The sequence below is a fragment of the Lolium perenne genome, chromosome 5 (assembly GCF_019359855.2).
Source record: "Lolium perenne isolate Kyuss_39 chromosome 5, Kyuss_2.0, whole genome shotgun sequence".
Classification (NCBI taxonomy): domain Eukaryota; kingdom Viridiplantae; phylum Streptophyta; class Magnoliopsida; order Poales; family Poaceae; genus Lolium; species Lolium perenne.
Window position 1 is genome coordinate 145,264,750 of NC_067248.2, and position 18,754 is coordinate 145,283,503.

Below are 18,754 nucleotides of genomic sequence, written 5' to 3' on the forward strand. Positions count from 1 at the left end.
TTCATGGGTTTCAAGCCAACAAATGGCATAGTTATGGCCATATTTGTGGCATAGTTTGTTATAATGTGCCCAAATTGGGAATGCCGGTGCATCTTGCCATTCCCAACAATGTTGCTGACTAGACTTTTCAACTTTTCGGTTTATAAAACCTCATTTTTCATTTTCTAGATGTCAAAATAGGTTTATTTTGTGAATGGGGTACATAAGATACAGCTCAAAATGGCGCCTCTACATTTTAAGATAAATTAGGTCACATATTAGTGAAAATTCTCAACTCTTTACGTTTTAGTGCTTTCTAGCTAGTTTCACACATTTAAATGACTTTATGCTGATTTATTGAAAGTAATTCCAATTTGAAATGTAGGTGTGTTATAACTTCGTCCTAGAAATCCCCAAAAATCATTTTTAGATACATATTACTTACTATATGCCTAGACCTTGTTTATCTACTTGAATATGCTTACTATATATATATATGACGTAAGAAGACTATGTGCTTTGGTTTTTTTTATTATTTTTCCTGAATTTTTATGCCCATTCGAATCTTGGTCAAATCCTATGTTGACCAATATTTAAACAAGCTTAAAACATGAAAATGAAAAGGTAAGCTTGGATCCTTCTTAGTCCCTCTAAAATTAAGCTTTTGGGAAGTTTTTGAAATTTCCATGTCTAAAACTCAAAACCACTTCTCTTCATGCTTGACTTCATAATTAAGACAGAGTTAAGCGTTAGGGGGTAGATACATGCTTTTTATGTTATGAATATGTCTAGACCGGCCATGTTCATCAAGTTGAATGCTGCTTACTATATATGAAATTAGAAGGTTATGTGCTTTGGTTTTTTTTTTGATTTTTTTGAATTTTTATGCCCATTTGAGTGTTGGTCAAATCCTAGGTTTGACCAAGATTTAAACAAGTTTAAAACATGAAAATGAAAAGGTAAGCCTCGATCCTTCTTAGTCACTCTAAAATGAAGATTTGCAGGGGGTTCTTGAAATTTCCATGTTTGAAACCCAAAACCATTTCTCTTCATGCTTGACTTCATAAGACATAGTTAAGGGTTAGGGGGTAGATACATGCTTTTATGTTTTGAATATTTCTAGACCTTGTTCATCAACTTTAATGCTTACTATATATATGACATAAGAAGCTAGGCTATGTGTTTTTTTTTCATTTTTTGATTTTTTTTGAATTTTTATGCCCATTTGAATCTTGGTCAAATCCTAGGTTTGACCAAAATTTAAACAAGCTTAAAACATGAAAATGAAAGGTAAGTCTGGATCCTTCTTAGTCACTCTAAAATGAAGCTTTGGGGGGGGGGTCTAGAAATTTCCATGTTTGAAACCCAAAACCATTTCTCTTCATGCTTGACTTCATAAGACATATCTAGTTTAGGGTTAGGGGTAGATACATGATTTGTCGGGTTTGAATATGACTAGACATTCTTGTTTATCAACTTGAATGCTTACTGTATGACATAAGAAGACTATATGTGTTTGTTGGTTTCTTATTTTTAAATTTTGTCTAAATATTTATGCCCATTTGAATTAATCTTGGTCAAATCATATGTTTGACCAAGATTTAAACAAGTTAATTTAAAACATTAAAATGAAAATGTAAGCATGGAACCTTCTTACTCACTCTAAGATGAAGTTTTTGGGAGGTTTTTGAAATTTCCATGTTTGAAACCCAAAACCATTTCTCTTCATGTTTGACTACATAAGACAGAGTTTAGGGTTAGGGCTAGGGTAAATACATGAATTTTCTAGTTTTAATATGTCTAGACCATGTTTATCAACTTGAATGCTCATTATATGACATAAAAAGGCTATGTGCTTTGGTTTTTGAATTTTTTGAATTTTTTGAAATTTTATGCCCATTTGAATCTTGGTCAAATCCTAGGTTTGACCAAGATTTAAACAAGTTTGGTGGCAGAGACTGTAGCTGTGCGGGACTCCGGGTTTGTAAGGCATGATATGTTAAGATCTGGCGTGGTTTAACTACGCTGCATTTTTCTTTAAACATTCCGGATTTGGAGCTCCGGAGATTGAAGCCTACCAATTTGGAGTCTAAACTTCCAGATTTGTATCATATGTAAATATTGTGAAAACAGTATCAGAATGTATTGTGAAACTGCTATGAATTAGTACGAGTTGTCTAAAACATCTATTGGTTCGGCTAATGTGAACAGGTGGAATTTTCTTGGGTAACACTGGTGGAAAAACAGGCTTCGGGTGAGCCCCATAAGTCGCGATGCTGCAGGATCCGCGACAAATGGTACCTTTAGTCGCGGTTCGGGAGGAGAACCGCGACCAAAGGCCTGGGCCCAGGGCGCTCGGTGGCCAGCCGGTGCACGTGGGGGGTCTTTAGTCGCGGTTGGCCAGGCCAACCGCGACTAAAGGTGCCCGAAGGCCTTTAGTCGCGGTTGGCCAGGCCAACCGGGACTAAAGCCCCTCCCCTATATATACCCATCCAGCAGCCAACACTTAGCCATTTGGTGCCATTCTCTTCACAAGCTCACAAGTGGGTGTTAGGTTTGCTTTTGGTTCCTCTTATGCACATAAGGTGTTTGATGAAATGCCCCAAGAGCATGAAACAAACATGATATGAAGTGTTGGAGCCACACTTGAGCTTTCTCATTTATTTTTTCCTCCTCGATCGCGGTTAGCAACTTGAACCTTTGATGTGTCGTTGATAAAATGTGCATGTGTGTGTAGTTCATTGTTTAATTTATATTGTTTGTAGCTAGTTAGTTTAACAAATGCATGATGGTTAATTATATATTTTATATTATAATAATGCAGATGAATCGACAATGGATGTACGGTAACCGACTCTCCGGCGAGTTCGGTGCGGGTTTGAAAGATTTCCTCGTAGTGGCTAATGCGAACAAGCAGGAGGGTTTTGTTATCTGTCCATGTGTTAAATGTAAGAATCAGAAGGGTTACTCTTCCTCAAGAGATGTTCACATGCACCTGCTTCGGCACGGTTTCATGCCAAGCTATAATTGTTGGACCAAGCATGGAGAAAGAGGGGTTATAATGGAAGAAGATGAAGAAGGGGATGATTTCATCGATGAAAGCTATCTTGCTCATTTCGGTGATACTTTCATGGAGGATGCTGAAGGTGAAGGGGAAGGTGAAGGGGAAGGTGAAGAAGAGGCACGTGATGATCCCGTTGATGATCTTGGTCGGACCATTGCTGATGCACGGAGACGGCGAAACCGAAAAGAGAGGGAGAATTTGGATCGCATGTTAGAGGATCACGGGAAGGCGCTGTACCCCGGATGCGATGATGGTCTGAAAAAGCTGGGCTGCACACTGGATTTGCTGAGATGGAAGGCACGGGCAGGTGTAGCTGACTCGGCATTTGAAAACTTGCTGAAAATGTTGAAGAATATGTTTCCAAAGAATAACGAGTTGCCCGCCACTACGTACGAAGCAAAGAAGGTTGTCTGCCCTCTAGGTTTAGAGGTTACGAAGATACATGCATGCATCAACGATCGCATCCTCTACCGCGGTGAATACGAGAATTTGAATGAATGCCCGGTATGCACCTTGCATTGCGTTATAAGATCGAGGCGATGACCCCGGTGACGATGTTGAGGGCCAGACACCCCGGACGAGGGTTCCCGCCAAGGTGATGTGGTATGCTCCTATAATACCACGGTTGAAACGTCTGTTCAGGAACAAAGAGCATGCCAAGTTGTTGCGATGGCACAAAGAGGACCGTAAGTCGGACGGGGAGTTGAGACACCCCGCAGATGGAACGCAATGGAGAAAGATCGACAGAGAGTTCAAAGATTTTGCAGCTGACGCAAGGAACATAAGATTTGGTCTAAGTACGGATGGCATGAATCCTTTTGGCGAGCAGAGCTCCAGCCATAGTACCTGGCCCGTGACTCTATGCATCTACAACCTTCCTCCTTGGTTGTGCATGAAGCGGAAGTTCATTATGATGCCAGTGCTCATCCAAGGTCCGAAGCAACCCGGCAACGACATCGATGTGTACCTAAGGCCATTAGTTGATGAACTTTTACAGCTGTGGGGCAGACCTGGTGTCCGTGTGTGGGATGAGCACAAAGAAGAGGAATTTGACCTACGAGCGTTGCTTTTCGTAACCATCAACGATTGGCCTGCTCTTAGTAACCTTTCGGGACTGTCAAATAAGGGATACAATGCATGCACGCACTGCTTACATGAGACGGAAAGTGTCCATTGGCCCAATTGTAAGAAGAACGGGTACGGTGGGCAGCGTCGATGTCTTCCGAAAGGTCAGGCCGAAAGAAAGAAATGCACGCATTACCACGGCCAGGCAGATCACCGGCCGGAGCCTGCGGCACACGCGGGTGCTGAGGTATCTGATTTGGTCAAGGATTTGAACGTCATCTTTGGAAAGGGTCCTGGCGGACAATCAGTTCCGAAGGGAGCTGACGGGCACGTAGCCATGTGGAAGAAGAAATCTATATTCGGGGAGCTAGAATATTGGAAAGTCCTAGAAGTCCGCTCTGCAATCGACGTGATGCACGTTACGAAGAATATTTGCGTGAACATCCTAAGCTTCTTGGGCGTGTATGGGAAGTCAAATGATACAAAGGAAGCACGGCAGGACCAGCAAAGTTTGAAAGACCACGATGACCAGGCATCCGGAACGGTTTCAAGGTCGTGCCAGCTACGCTCTGACCAAAGAAGAGAAGGTCATCTTTTTTGAATGCCTGAGCAGTATGAAGGTCCCGTCTGGATTCTCGTCCAATATAAAGGGAATAATAAACATGGCGGAGAAAAAGTTCCAAAACCTGAAGTCTCACGACTGCCACGTGATTATGACGCAATTGCTTCCGATTGCTTTGAGGGGGCTCCTGCCGGAAAATGTTCGACTGCCCATTGTGAAGCTATGTGCATTCCTCAATGCAATCTCTCGAAGGTAATCAATCCAGAAGTTCTACCACGATTCTGAACGATGTGATCCAATGTCTTGTCAGTTTCGAGTTGGTGTTCCCGCCATCCTTCTTCAATATTATGACGCACCTCCTGGTTCACCTAGTCGATGAGATTTCCATTCTCGGTCCTGTATTTCTACACAATATGTTCCCCTTCGAGAGGTTCATGGGAGTATTAAAGAAATATGTTCGTAACCGTGCTAGGCCAGAAGGAAGCATCGCCAAGGGCTATGGAAATGAGGAGGTAATTGAGTTTTGTGTTGACTTTGTTCCTGACCTTAAGCCGATTGGTCTTCCTCAATCGCGGCACGAGGGGAGACTAAGTGGAAAAGGCACGATCGGAAGGAAATCAATGATATGTATGGACGGCCATTCTCTCGATCGAAGCACACCACACGCTTCCGACCAATTCCAGCTTGGTTGCTCCGTACTTTGAGAAACACAAGAATATTTTACGCTCGGACAACCCTGGGAAGCCTGAATCCTGGATTAGGAAGGCCCACATGGAGACTTTCGGCAGTTGGTTGAGAAAACATTTAATGAGTGACAATAAGGTTGTAGATCAGCTGTACATGTTGGCCAAGACACCATCTTCGACTATAACGACTTTCCAAGGGTACGAGATAAATGGGAATACATTTTACACGATCGCCCAAGATAAAAAGAGCACCAACCAAAACAGTGGTGTCCGCTTTGATGCAGCAACCGAGAATGGGCAAAAGGTCACATATTATGGTTACATAGAGGAGATATGGGAACTTGACTATGGACCCTCCTTTAGGGTCCCTTTGTTCCGGTGCAAATGGTTCAAGCTAACAGGAGGTGGGGTAAAGGTGGACCAGCAATACGGAATGACAATGGTGGATTTCAACAATCTTGGTTATCTTGACGAACCATTCGTCCTAGCGAAAGATGTCGCTCAGGTTTTCTATGTGAAGGACATGAGTAGCAAATCGAGGAAACGGAAAGATAAGAAAACGATCAGTACATCATGCGATGATCCAAAGCGCCACATTGTTCTTTCGGGAAAAGAAACATCGTGGGAGTGGAGGACAAGACAGACATGTCAGAAGATTATAATATGTTTGCTGAAATTCCGCCCTTCAAAGTGAACACCGACCCAAGCATTAAGTTAAATGATGAGGATGCTCCATGGATACGGCACAATCGTAAGCAAGCAGGGACACAAGGGAAGAAATGATGTGTAATAATTTATTGTACCAAACTTTGTTGAATGAATCATGTGAATTATATTACCCGTGATGTGTTTGGTGTCCATTTTCGAATGATTCAATTGACTCGAGATAGCACTGATGATACATGAAATTTGGAGTGACTAAGTCATACTCCTGCATGCATACATGAAATTTGGAGTGACTAAGTCATACTCCTTCATACAGGAAATTTGGAGTGACTAAGTCATACTCCTGCATACATGAAATTTGGAGTGATTTAGTCATACTCCTGCCTAGGCGTATAATATGCATACTCGTAGTCTTCATAGCCGCCGCCGTTGTACTGGTAGTCGTCGCCTTCTAAGTTGCCGGCATCGTCGTCGCTTGTCGTCTGCCGCTGTCGGGCGGCGCTCGTGGCTCAAACTGAGGGTAGCGCAGGCGGGGGATATCGCCGGCCGTGATGTAGTCCATGACGCTCTGCAGAGTCCGGCCGTACCACCATAGCCGACGGCCGGCCTCGTGGAAGTTTCCAGGAGGCAGACCGTCCTCCTCATACCTGGCGAGCGCCCTCTCACGCCGATTGATGAAGAAGGCGTCCCAAGTATGCTGGTTATCGGGATGCCAACGGGGATTCATCCGCTGCTCCGGCGTGAGGTCGAGGTAGTAGTGGTTCGTAATGGCCGCCGGCGCGCAGCACTCGAGGACGGGAGGGACCGGCACGCCGCCGGCGCTTAGGCTCCAGCCGGCAGGGACGCGGTAGCCCTGAGGGCAAGGGTAGTTCGAGGCGCAAAGCTCCTCCACCTGCTGGTAGGTTAGAGTGGGTGCGGTGGAAGCCATGAGAGAGTGATGAGAGATTGTAGAGATGTGATGCTGGCCAAGGCGGGCTACCTATATGTACTGACAAATGGCGGGAAAAATGGGAGCGGGAAGACAGGACGCGGGAAGAAAGAGGCGGGGAGAAAGTGGCGGGAAGAAATTGGCGGGAAAAAATTGGCGGGAAGAAAGAGGCCGAAAGAAATTGGCGGGAAACAATTGGCGGGAAGAAAGAGGCGGGAAGACAGGGAAGAAATGGCGGGAAGACGAGGAGGGAAGAGGGGGTCGGCGGAAAGAGGCGGGAAGAGGGGGTTTTAAAATTTTGAATTGAATTAGTTTTATTTTTCTGAATTTTTTGATATATTATTTGTATTTTAAGATTTTGAATTGAATTAGTTTTATTTTTATGAATTTTTTGATATATTATTTGTATTTTTAAGATTTTGAATTGAATTAGTTTTATTTTTATGAATTTTTTGATATATTATATGTATTTTAAACATTTTGAATTGAATTAGTTTTATTTTTCTTAGTTTTTTGATATATTATTTGTATTTTTAACATATTGAAATGAATTAGTTTTATTTGAATTAGTTTTTTTTTTCTGAATTTATTGATATATTATTTGTATTTTTAACATTTTGAATTGAATTAGTTTTATTTTTCTGAATTTATTGATATATTATATGTATTTTTAAAATTTTGAATTGAATTAGTTTTATTTTTATGAATTTTTTGATATATTATATGTATTTTTAAAATTTTGAATTGAATTAGTTTTATTTTTATGAATTTTTTGATATATTATATGTATTCTAAACATTTCTGAAATGAAATAATTTCGAAAAAAGCCTTTAGTCGCGGTTGGCCAGGCCAACCGCGACTAAAGGTCATTTTCCGCGGGAACCTCAAATGGGGCGAAAAAGGCTTTAGTCGCGGTTGGGGTCACCAACCGCGACTAAAGGGTAGTTTTAGTCGCGGTTGGTGACCCCAACCGCGACTAAAGGTCATCCGCTATAAATATCGCGCGGCCGAACGGCCGCGCCGGTTCTTCTTCCTCCGCCCGTTCGTGTATCGAGACGATCTTCGCCGCGCGCCTCGACGACGCCGCCGACGCCTCTCGACGCAGACGCCGCCGCGCGCCATCGACCGCCGCCACCCGCCGCGCACCATCGACCGCCGCCACCGCGCGCCATCGACCGCCGCCACCAGCTCGCCGTAGCCCCCGTAAGGATCCAAACCGCCCGCCGCCGCCCGCCGCGCCGCGCCCGTGTCGCCGCAGCCGCCGCCGCGCACGTACCCCGGCGCGCCGCCGCCAGAGAGAGAGAGGCGCGGGCCCCCGCGCGCGCCACCGCCGGAGAGAGGCGCGCCGCCGGCCAGAGAGAGGCGCGCCGGCCACAAGAGGCGCGCGCGCGCGGCGCATACCGGCCAGCCCGGCCAATTTTTTTCTTCTTTTTTTTTAGTTTTAGTTTTTGTTAATTTCGAAATTAAAATTAACTAAAAATTGAGACTTATAATTTGAGACTTAAAAAACTACAAGAAGACATAAAATTTGAGACTTAAAAATTTGAGACTTAAAATTTTAGACTTAAAATTTGAGACTTAAAATTAACTAAATAATTGAGAGTTAAAATTTTGAGACTTAAAAAACTAAAAGAAGACTTGTAATTTGAGACTTAAAATTTTGACTTTTTTTGACTTAATAATTTTGACTTAAAATCTTGACTTAATAAAACGTACTAGATCTAGGGGAGACGGAGGCCCGAAGGCCGGCCGGGCGCGCGCGCCACACACACGCATTAGGACGGCGTGCCACACACACGCACTAGGGCGCCGAGGACACATAACTTAACCACCGCGCGAGGGTTATGTGTCCTCGGCACCGCCACCGCCCTTTCGCCACCGCCCTTTCACCACCGCCACCGCGCGCGTATACTGAGGGGGGAGCGAGCCCTCGTCGCCCCCTCCGCATACGCCTCCCTCTCCGTGACGCCGTCGTCTACCGCCCCGTCTCGCGCTCTTCCGCGACACCCTCTCCCAACCCCTTCCAGCTCGCCGGCCCCCTCCTTTTGCCACCGCCTTTTGCCACCGCCACCACCCCTTCTTCACTTAATTAATTTGTTTTGACTACATGTTTTCAGGACTGACATATGGCGGACGATAGAGCTGACCCGATTCTGGACAACTATGATCCGGACGCTGAAGACCATATGTTCGGCATCATAAAAGGCGATATTCCATATGTGCCGACCGGAGAAGAAGAAGATGATATCTCTTCTTATCTGAACCTTGAGTGTGAAGATGAAGGGCGCCGTCAGCAAGCAGATGATGCCGAAGAAACGTCGATAAACGACGATCTTCAATTGGAAGTAGCAACCACCTCCGGCGCCGAGGTATATATATATATATACATATTGAGCGTATGGTGATACATCTAACTGATTTGATTAAATGTGTGTGTACTAACGCGCGCGACTCTCTTTCTTATTTTAGCCCTCGGCCGGATCGTCGAAAAATCGAGTACGTCGTCAAAGCGTGGCGCAACCAAGACGATGAAAGCAGGAGAAACATGCACCATCGATGTTGTCGACGAAGAAACCGGCAGGCCGCTGGAGCCCAGCAAGAACGCCACCAAGTTTGTCAGCCAATGCGGAGCCGTTGTTAGAGACAACGTCTCGATCACCCGCCTGGAGTGGATTGAGCCAAAGAAGGCACTTGTTGGTTTCACTTTTTTCGATATTAGAGAAAAAAAAGATTGCTTCAACAAGCTTATGGAACATTTCGTTCTACCTCCGGAATACCGCAAATACGATGAGGAGGGTAACAAGATTGCGGAAAACAAGAAGAGGCGCAAGCTAGTCAAACAGTTCGCTCTTTCTAGGATGGCCAACGCATTCCGGAAATACAAGCAAAATCTAGCCCATGACTTTGTCAACCAGGGCAAGACTCCGGATTTCAAAGGACAATATGAGAAACTGCAACATGATTGGCCAGAATTTGTGAAGCAAAAGAAATCGGAGCAGTTCCTTGAACTATCGAAAAAAAATAAGGAAAATGCGGCCAAGAAGGAGTACAATCATAAAATGGGGCCAGGAGGGTATCGCTTTTGGCAGCCTAAGTGGGAGAAGATGGAGAACGAGCTGAGGGCGAGGAATCCGTCCAGGTACGGAGGGATGGGACCCAAGGGCCAAAAGCTGGTGGTACGGGCATGGGGGATCGCTGAACCCGGAGACAGGGGAGTGTGTTTATCAGGGCAAAATAATTACACCCACCCAAAAGCTTATTGAGGCAATGAGGGAGGCTCAAGAGGGGAGGATCAGGTTCAACAGAGAGAACGACGCCCTGACAAAAGCCCTCGGGAATCCTGAACACGGAGGACGTATACGAGGCATGGGGCCCATTCCGTGGAAAATAGGGTTCCCCGGAACGATGACCCGTACGGTTACAGAAGCCGTAAGAGAAAGATGGATCGGGATGCAGATGTTGTGGCGAAGTTGGTAACGGAAATGGATGTGATGAAGAAAACCGTGAGTGTACTAGTCGCCGAAAGAGATGCAGCTCGGGCGCAGCATGCTGAAGATCATCCAATGGATCTCGGAAGCCAGCAGAGAAGAAGCAGCGTGGCTTCCACGGAGGCCTCACCGGCTGGTGCACCGACGATAGAAATTACTGCACCGGAGCCTCTGGTGGTCGAAATTACTGCACCGGAGCCTCCTCGCTACCCCGTGGACGATATAAAGGAGATGAAAGCATGTCATCTGTATTATCCTATCGGGAACATGTCCATGAAGGTAGCCATCGGCAGTGCTTTACCACCTGGAGCACTCCACCACAACAACCCCATTCAAGATGGCTATGCTCGTGTGACGGTGGAGGAGATAGTCCAAGGGTTTGAGAACCTGGACATTGACATTGCTACACCTGAAGGGGTGAAAAGACTTGGAGATGTCAAGCGCCAGTTCATTCTATGGCAGAAGAAATTTATCAAGTTTCCAGGCGAGGCGCCAACAAGTCCACCCCCGTACGGTGGTGGTGGTGGCGGTGGCGGTGACGGTGGCGGTGGCGGTGGCGGTGACGGTGGCGGTGGCGGTGACGGTGGCGGTGGTGCTTCACCTAATACACCTCATTCACGTCAGCCCACGCCGCCGCCCCCCAGTCCTCGTCCGGCGGGTGATCGACACCGGTACCGCCCCAATCCACCTCCGGCGAAGAAGCGAAGCAGTCCTGGGTTATTAACCCGGACCCTTACGTACCTAAGAAAACAAAGGTACCGGAGGTATCATCGAAGCCTCTCCCCACGAGGCCTTGGGAAAGTAGTGCCGAGGAAGTCGAGGCGGGCGCGGCTGCTGATTTAGAGAAATGGAAGGCGAGCGTCAAGAGGAAAATAGAGGGCGAGCCCAAGCCAGTATATTCTGACAAGGAAAAGCAGTGGGCTAAGTCATTTTTGAACACACCGTCCCAAGCCGCGAAGAATCTGCTCGACGACTATTTACGTGAACTTCGTAGGCAAGCACTCGCGTTCAAGAACAGGAAAGAGTTGGCGGAGAAGAAAGCCGTGAAGGACGAGGCCGAGTCAAAATTAGAAAGGGGGAAAGAAGTTGCCCAGCTCGGGGAACAAAGTAAACAATCGATCGCCCCGCTCATAGTGCAAGCCGCCGATCCGGATGCCCCCGATATCGTAGCAGCTGCGGCAGCACATGGATTGACTGTAACGAGTGACATAGAACAAGCGGCCGAGTTAGGTAGCACTCGTCGTGCAATCGCTAGGCCTTGATGAGGCGCCAATGAAGGACGTAGTATTTACATATGTGAAGAATGGCCCTCTCGTCGAGCCTGCGCAGGAAGGGGATCTACCTCGACAAATGCTAGGTCTGCTAAATTGGTACAAGGGTTACATAAAACATAAAAACGCCAAAGACTATATCTATGCGGAAGTTAGATATGAGCATCACTTCAAACATTACTGGGTACAAATTCCTCTGAGTGAATTGTTCCAGCTGTTCAATCTGCGCGACCTCGACAAATCTATCATCAGTTGCTACGTTACGTAAGTGATTGATTAATTTCTACCCCATCTCGTTCGTTGCCTGCACTGTCCTAAGTATCTTGTTGTGTACGCTATTATGCGAGAATGAAGAAGCGGGAAATGCGAATAAGGAACATCCATGATGTTGGGTTCATTGACCCACACATCGTTAATTCACATGTGTTAGAACACCACCCCGCCGACGTGGAGGATGACCTGTGGCGGTTTATTAGAAAACAGCAACAGAAAAGTGATATTCTATTTCCTTACCATTTTGGGTGAGTGTTTCTGTCTTGAGCACATTCTCTTTTGTTTACTCCATGCATGGTATGTGGCTAATCGATGAGTTATGCATGACTGTGCATGTATCGTGTCCGCAGGTTCCACTGGATTCTTATGGTAATTAAAGTTCAGACCTCCTCAGTTCTCGTCCACGACTCTCTGAATATGGATCCGGCGCTTTGGGGCGACATGAGAAAAATGTTGCAAAAGTAATTATTTTCATTCATTTGCGCTCTATATCGATCGGCCTATTTCGTTCATCATTTCCTAATATCAAGTAACTAATTAATAACTCTCTTGTTTATTTAATTTTCTTTGCCTCGTAGGGTTTGGAGACGGTTCGTAGATACCAAGGTCGGTGAATTCAAAAAGAGCTATCTTTTAAAATGGCAGTGCGGACGACTGGGGATACTCAGCCACCGGGGACCAATCTATGTGGATACTATGTTTGTGAGAGGATCCGGAGATACTGCAATGAGCGGGACCAGACGTGTGAGAACAACATCCTGAGGAATAACCTCCGGAAGACGCTTAGTCCAGAAGCTCGCTTCCGACCACTTCAAGAGGAACTAGCTGGATGGTTGGCGAGGGAAGTCATCGATCCTAGAGGAGAACACTATTACGATGACGTAGAACTTTATATGCACCAGAATTTGTAACTAACTTGTTCAAAATTGTATATGGTCATCCGATATTGAATATATATTGTATATGGTGATCCGATATTGAATATATATTGTATATTCCTCTTGAATTCTTTTTGGTTCTAATTTCAAATTTGTTTGAAATTGTACATTCATATGCATGTATGTATACAGTACCGTAGAATATGTGAAACTCCTTCAAAATTAAAACCCAAAAGAAATAAAATAATACAAATTAAAAAGAAACCAGATTTAGGGGGAGGGGGGCTAAAACCCTAAACCCTGCGGAGGCCTTTAGTCGCGGTTGGCCTAAATATGTGAAACTCCTTCAGAATTAAAACCCAAAAGAAATAAAATAATACAAATTAAAAAGAAACCAGATTTAGGGGGAGGGGGGCTAAAACCCTAAACCCTGCGGAGGCCTTTAGTCGCGGCTGGCCAGAAGAACCGCGACTAAAGGTCCTCCGCCCTGGCGCTCGCCTGCGGCCCACGTGGACGGGCCTTTAGTCGCGGTTCGTAAGGAACCGCGACTAAAGGGGGGGGCCTTTAGTCGCGCAGCTTTGGTCGCGGTTGCGCCACCGCGACTAATGGCAGTTGCCAACCGCGACCAAAGCCCTTTTTTCCACCAGTGTAATATATGCAGCTTACTAAATCCTGTGAAATACGGTTCAGATCATGTCACTCATATATTTCAGTTTCTTCAGTTTTTCTATAGGAGTTTCTTGATTTATAGTTCCAGTTAAACATCGATAGTGATTTTTGAAATCTTTGTGTAATGCAATTATATGGTTGTGGAACATTTTTGAAACTGGAATGGGTGAAGAGTAAGCTCGAGAACTTCCTGAGACATGTTTGGTAGATGCTTCAAATTAAATACTTTACGGGCTCTTATGTGATGTATAACTTATATTTTGGTGTATTGTATGTAAATTTAAGTATGTCATGTATAAATGATTTTTTCTATGTTTTGTGAAATGTGTGCCATTTTTTTCTCTGCTGCTCATTGTATCAGATTTGTAGTGACTGTTTCTTGACTTACGAGCTCTTTTGTAAAATGTGTGGCATGTGTTCGACTTATTTAAATTCTAGCTGTGTATAAAACTCATGCAGCGATGTGCTGCTATTTATAGTACCATCGCAGCACGGTCATCTGCACTGCACGCCGATGATCAGACGGTGACGACGACGCGGATCAAGGCAAGGAGGCGAGACCAAGGTGCTTGTTATCACTCCCTTGGGTGCATCCCGGTGTAAGAAGTATTATGGGATGCGTTACTCTAATTGGGCCGCACGGTGCATATATATATGAGGACAATTACATAGCGTACATACACAGGAGATCTACAGATACACGTATACACGTTTGTACAACTACTTTAACACCCTCTCTCAATCATAACTTATCTAAGTTAAGATTGCGACGAAAGGCTTCTAATTGTCGTGTAGCCAGTGACTTGGTGAAACCATCTGCCACTTGATCTCCTGAAGGAATGAATCGAATGTCCAAAAGCTTCCGGGCAACTCTCTCACGGACAAAGTGATAATCCACCTCAATATGCTTAGTCCTAGCATGGAACACTGGATTAGCAGAGAGATATGTTGCTCCAATATTATCGCACCATAAAACAGCCGCTCAAGACTGCGGCACTCCCAACTCTGTAAGTAAGGTCTGCACCCAAATAACCTCTGCAGTGGCATTAGCAAGAGCTTTGTACTCAGGCTCAGTACTAGACCTGGAAACTGTAGCCTGTTTCCTAGCACTCCATGAGATCAAATTTGATCCAAAGTATACTTCAAAGCCACTAGTAGATCTTCTATCATCAGGACATCCTGCCCAATCCGCATCAGAGAAAGCACTGACCAATGTAGAAGAACAACCACTGAACCGCAATCCAAGGGAGATTGTACCCTGCAAGTACCTCAAAATCCGCTTGACTGTTGTCCAATGCACTATCGTAGGAGCATGAAGGAATTGACAGACTTTATTAACTGAGAAAGCAATATCAGGTCTAGTCAAAGTAATATACTGAAGAGCTCCAACGATGCTTCTGTAGCGTGTAGAATCTTCAGAACTCAGCACTTCACCATCAACCAAAGACAGCTTATCATACACCGATAATGGAGTGTCAACTATCTTACATAAGGTCATATTCACACGCTGAAGCAAATCCTTGGCATATTTTTTCTGAGACATAATAAGACCATCATGAACTGGTTTAACCTCAATGCCAAGAAAATAGTGCAACACCCCCAAATCCTTGAGAGCAAAATCAGCACCAAGGTCACGAAGTAGAGCATCAACTGCCTTCTCTGAGGAGCTAGCAACAACAATGTCATCAACATAGATCAACATAAACACAGATATTCCCCCTTTGTGGTAGAAAAACAGAGAAGTATCAGCCTTGAATGCAGAAAAACCAAGAGACTAAAGTTTAGAACTGAGCCGAGAATACCATGCTCGAGGCGCCTGTTTGAGCCCATACAAAGCTTTATCTAGCTTGCACACATATCCCAGTCGATACTCATACCCAGGTGGTTGTCTCATATAGACCTCCTCCTCCAGAACACCATGTAAAAATGCGTTCTTCACATCTAGCTGACGGAGTTTCCATCCGCGGGACACTGCAATAGACAAGACAAGGCGAATAGTAGCTGCCTTGACAACAGGACTGAAAGTGTCCTCATAGTCAATACCATACCGTTGCTTGAACCCTTTCGCAACCGAACGAGCTTTATAGCGGTCCACAGTGCCATCAGCCTTACGCTTCACTTTATAGACCCATTTGCAATCAATGATATTTTGTCCCCTAGCAGAATGCACCAAGTGCCAAGTTTTGTTCTTCATGAGAGCAAGGTATTCCTCATCCATGGCTGCTTTCCAGCGAGAGTCCGAGAATGCTTCACTAGAACTCGTAGGTTCACCAGTACTGCAAAAATTGCCAAACCGAATACGATCATAACGGATAGTACCATCAGTGAACTCTTTTGGCCGGGAAATACCACTTTGAAGGCGTGTATGGCGCCGTTCCTGCACTGGTGCAGCAGTAGCTACAAGAACCATAGCCATAGAAGATCCAGAGGTGTCAACAGAATCAGCACCGGGATCCGCAGAAGTAGCATCGTCCGCCACAGATGATCCAGACAACTCTGTGGCCAGCGGCGAGGAAACAGCAGTGGGCATAGAAGATCCGGGCGTGCGGGAGCTGTCAGCCGACAGCAGCGGGAGAGATTCTCCGCGTCGCGAGGCAGGCGAGTGCAGAGGCGCCACGTCGTGCACACGCCTGTGAGTGGAGGGGACCAGCGCCGATCCCGGAGCGCCTGGCGCGCTCGTGGCCAGGGCACCTGACGCGCGCGATCCCGAGGGAGATCTTGCCAGGGACAACGGACTGCCGCCAGAATCTGCCTCGGTACTCGTGCCAGAACCTGAAACATCAGCAGTAACACTTCCAGGCACAGAAAAATCAGCAGATTCAGCACGAACAGTAACAGCAGGATTATCATCAGTGTTAGCTGGTACAACACGCTCCTCATGACCATGCAAAATAGAGGGTTGCAAATGAAGAGGAAGAAGATGAATATCAGCCCGCAACCGAGCTCCCGCATTAGAGTGAAGGGAGGCAAAAGGAAACACCATCTCATCAAAGACAACATCACGTGAGATATACACACGCCCAGTAGAGATATCAAGGCACTTGTAGCCTTTATGAACATTGCTATACCCAAGAAAAGCACACTGTTTAGAGCGGAATTCTAACTTGCACTTGTTATAAGGACGAAGATTGGGCCAACATGCACACCCAAAGATCCGTAAAAAGGTGTAGTCACTCTTATTACCATGAAGACGCTCAATAGGTGTTTGAGACTGAATGACTTTGCTAGGGAGACGATTGATGAGATAGACCGCTGTGAGAAAAGTTTCGTCCCAAAACTTGAGAGGCATGGAGGCATACGCAAGAAGCGAGAGACCAACCTTGACAATATGTCGATGTTTACGCTCAGCGGCACCATTCTGTTGGTGTGCATGAGGACAGGAAACAAGGTGAGTGATGCCAATGCGCTGGAAAAAAGAATTGAGTTTTTGATACTCACCACCCCAATCGGTTTGCATGGCAACAATTTTCTTATCAAAGAGACGTTCAACAAGATGTTGAAAATCATGAAACTTCTGAAAAACATCAGATTTATTTTTCAACAAATAGATCCATGTGAACTTACTGAAATCATCAATAAAACAGACATAGTATTTATATCTTCCAACAGAATCAGGGGCTGGACCCCAAACATCAGAAAATACAAGTTCAAGTGGAGACATAGACACAATAGAGGACTTGGGGTATGGGAGTTGATGACTTTTAGCCTGTTGACAAGCATCACAAATAGACTCTTTATTTGACTCACTAAACGGAATTTTATTATCTCGAAGAACTTGATGGACTACACTTGATGAAGGATGACCTAGACGCCTATGCCAAAGCGAAGATGACGACTTGACGACACCATGTGCTTGCCAATCCAGGGATGAAGTAGAGGACTCCAATGCCGGCACAGGATAGAGACCACCCACACAGCTACCTTGAAGAAGGATTTTCCTCGTGTCCTGATCCTTAACAAAAAAGGAATTAGGCCAATACCCAACAAAGGCTTGATTATCTTGGGCTAGACGACTAGTTGACAAGAGATTTTTAGTGGCTTGAGGAACATGGAGGATGTTTTTAAGATGCAAGTCATGGTGAGGAGTATGAAGTACAGAACTACCAACATGATGAATATCCATACCTGTACCATTTGCTGCGTGAATCTGCTCATTCCCATTGTAGCGTTCCCTCACATGCAGCTTGTCGAGCTCGCTTGTAATGTGATCAATTGCCCCGGATTCACTGTACCAATTTGTATCAATGCCATATGATCCAGATCCAACAGCCGCACCTGCTGACCTCTCAGGACCATGATAGTTTTTCTGGAACCTTTTCCAACAATTCAGTGTTGTGTGGCCCTCCTTGCCACAAACTTGGCACACCAGCCTAGGGCCCTGATCACCACCTCCATACTGAGAGCGATAGTTTTGCTGATTGTTGTTGCCACGACCACCATTACCTCGGTTGTCATAGTTGTTGTTAGGGCTCCTGTCGTTGCCGCGGTAATTATTTCCCCGCTGATCATAGCCACCATTGTTTCCGCGCTGATCTGGATAGCCACCGCGTCCACCACCACGGCCATACTGGCCACGGTATCCACGACCGCCACGAGTCGCGGCGTTTGCAGAAGAGCCAACGGGTTTCTGTTCTCAATCCGGGCTTCTGCTGCAAGGAGCATCGAATACAGATCCCCCATACTGATGGTTTTCTACGCCTTGAGCACTGCATTGACGGAAGCCACAAAACCGTCATAATCTTCATCGAGACCGGCTAGGACATATGATATAATGTCGTCGTTGTCCAGGGGCTTGCCGGCTGTTGCCATCTCATCAGCAAGGCTTTTGATCTGCCCAAAGAAGACAGAGGCAGTCTTGTTCTCCTTCCTGGGCTTGCCAGAGGAGGAAGTTGTCACCGCTAAGCTTCTCAGTGACCACGCTGTTGAGGACGCCTGAGGTTGCAGACGACGAGGACGATCCTCCAGGCAACATGGCGACAGCGTAAGGGAAAAAACGACGCGGCGGCTCAGACGTCGTCGAGGGTTTTCGACGCGGCGGCGGCGACTTTCGGCGAGGACTAGATGCGATCGGAGGAGCCTCTCGCTCTGATACCATGTAAGAAGTATTATGGGATGCGTTACCCTAATTGGGCCGCACGGTGCATATATATATGAGGACAATTACATAGTGTACATACACAGGAGATCTACAGATACACGTATACACGTTTGTACAACTACTTTAA

The 18,754-nt window shown here is 45.7% G+C and overlaps 1 protein-coding gene and 1 long non-coding RNA gene across 2 annotated transcripts in view; one reads left to right on the plus strand and one right to left on the minus strand.

The window, feature by feature from the left end:
* LOC139831301 (uncharacterized) overlaps positions 1–18,754 on the plus strand; it is a 127,887-nt gene that overhangs the window by 16,154 nt on the left and 92,979 nt on the right. The gene's annotated exons all lie outside the window — the stretch shown is intronic.
* LOC127303632 (uncharacterized) overlaps positions 18,222–18,754 on the minus strand; it is a 29,259-nt gene continuing 28,726 nt past the window's right edge. The window contains exon 6 of the mRNA XM_071820528.1: positions 18,222–18,461. Within this exon, the coding sequence (XP_071676629.1) occupies positions 18,222–18,461 (240 nt within the window). The remainder of the gene's footprint in view (positions 18,462–18,754) is intronic.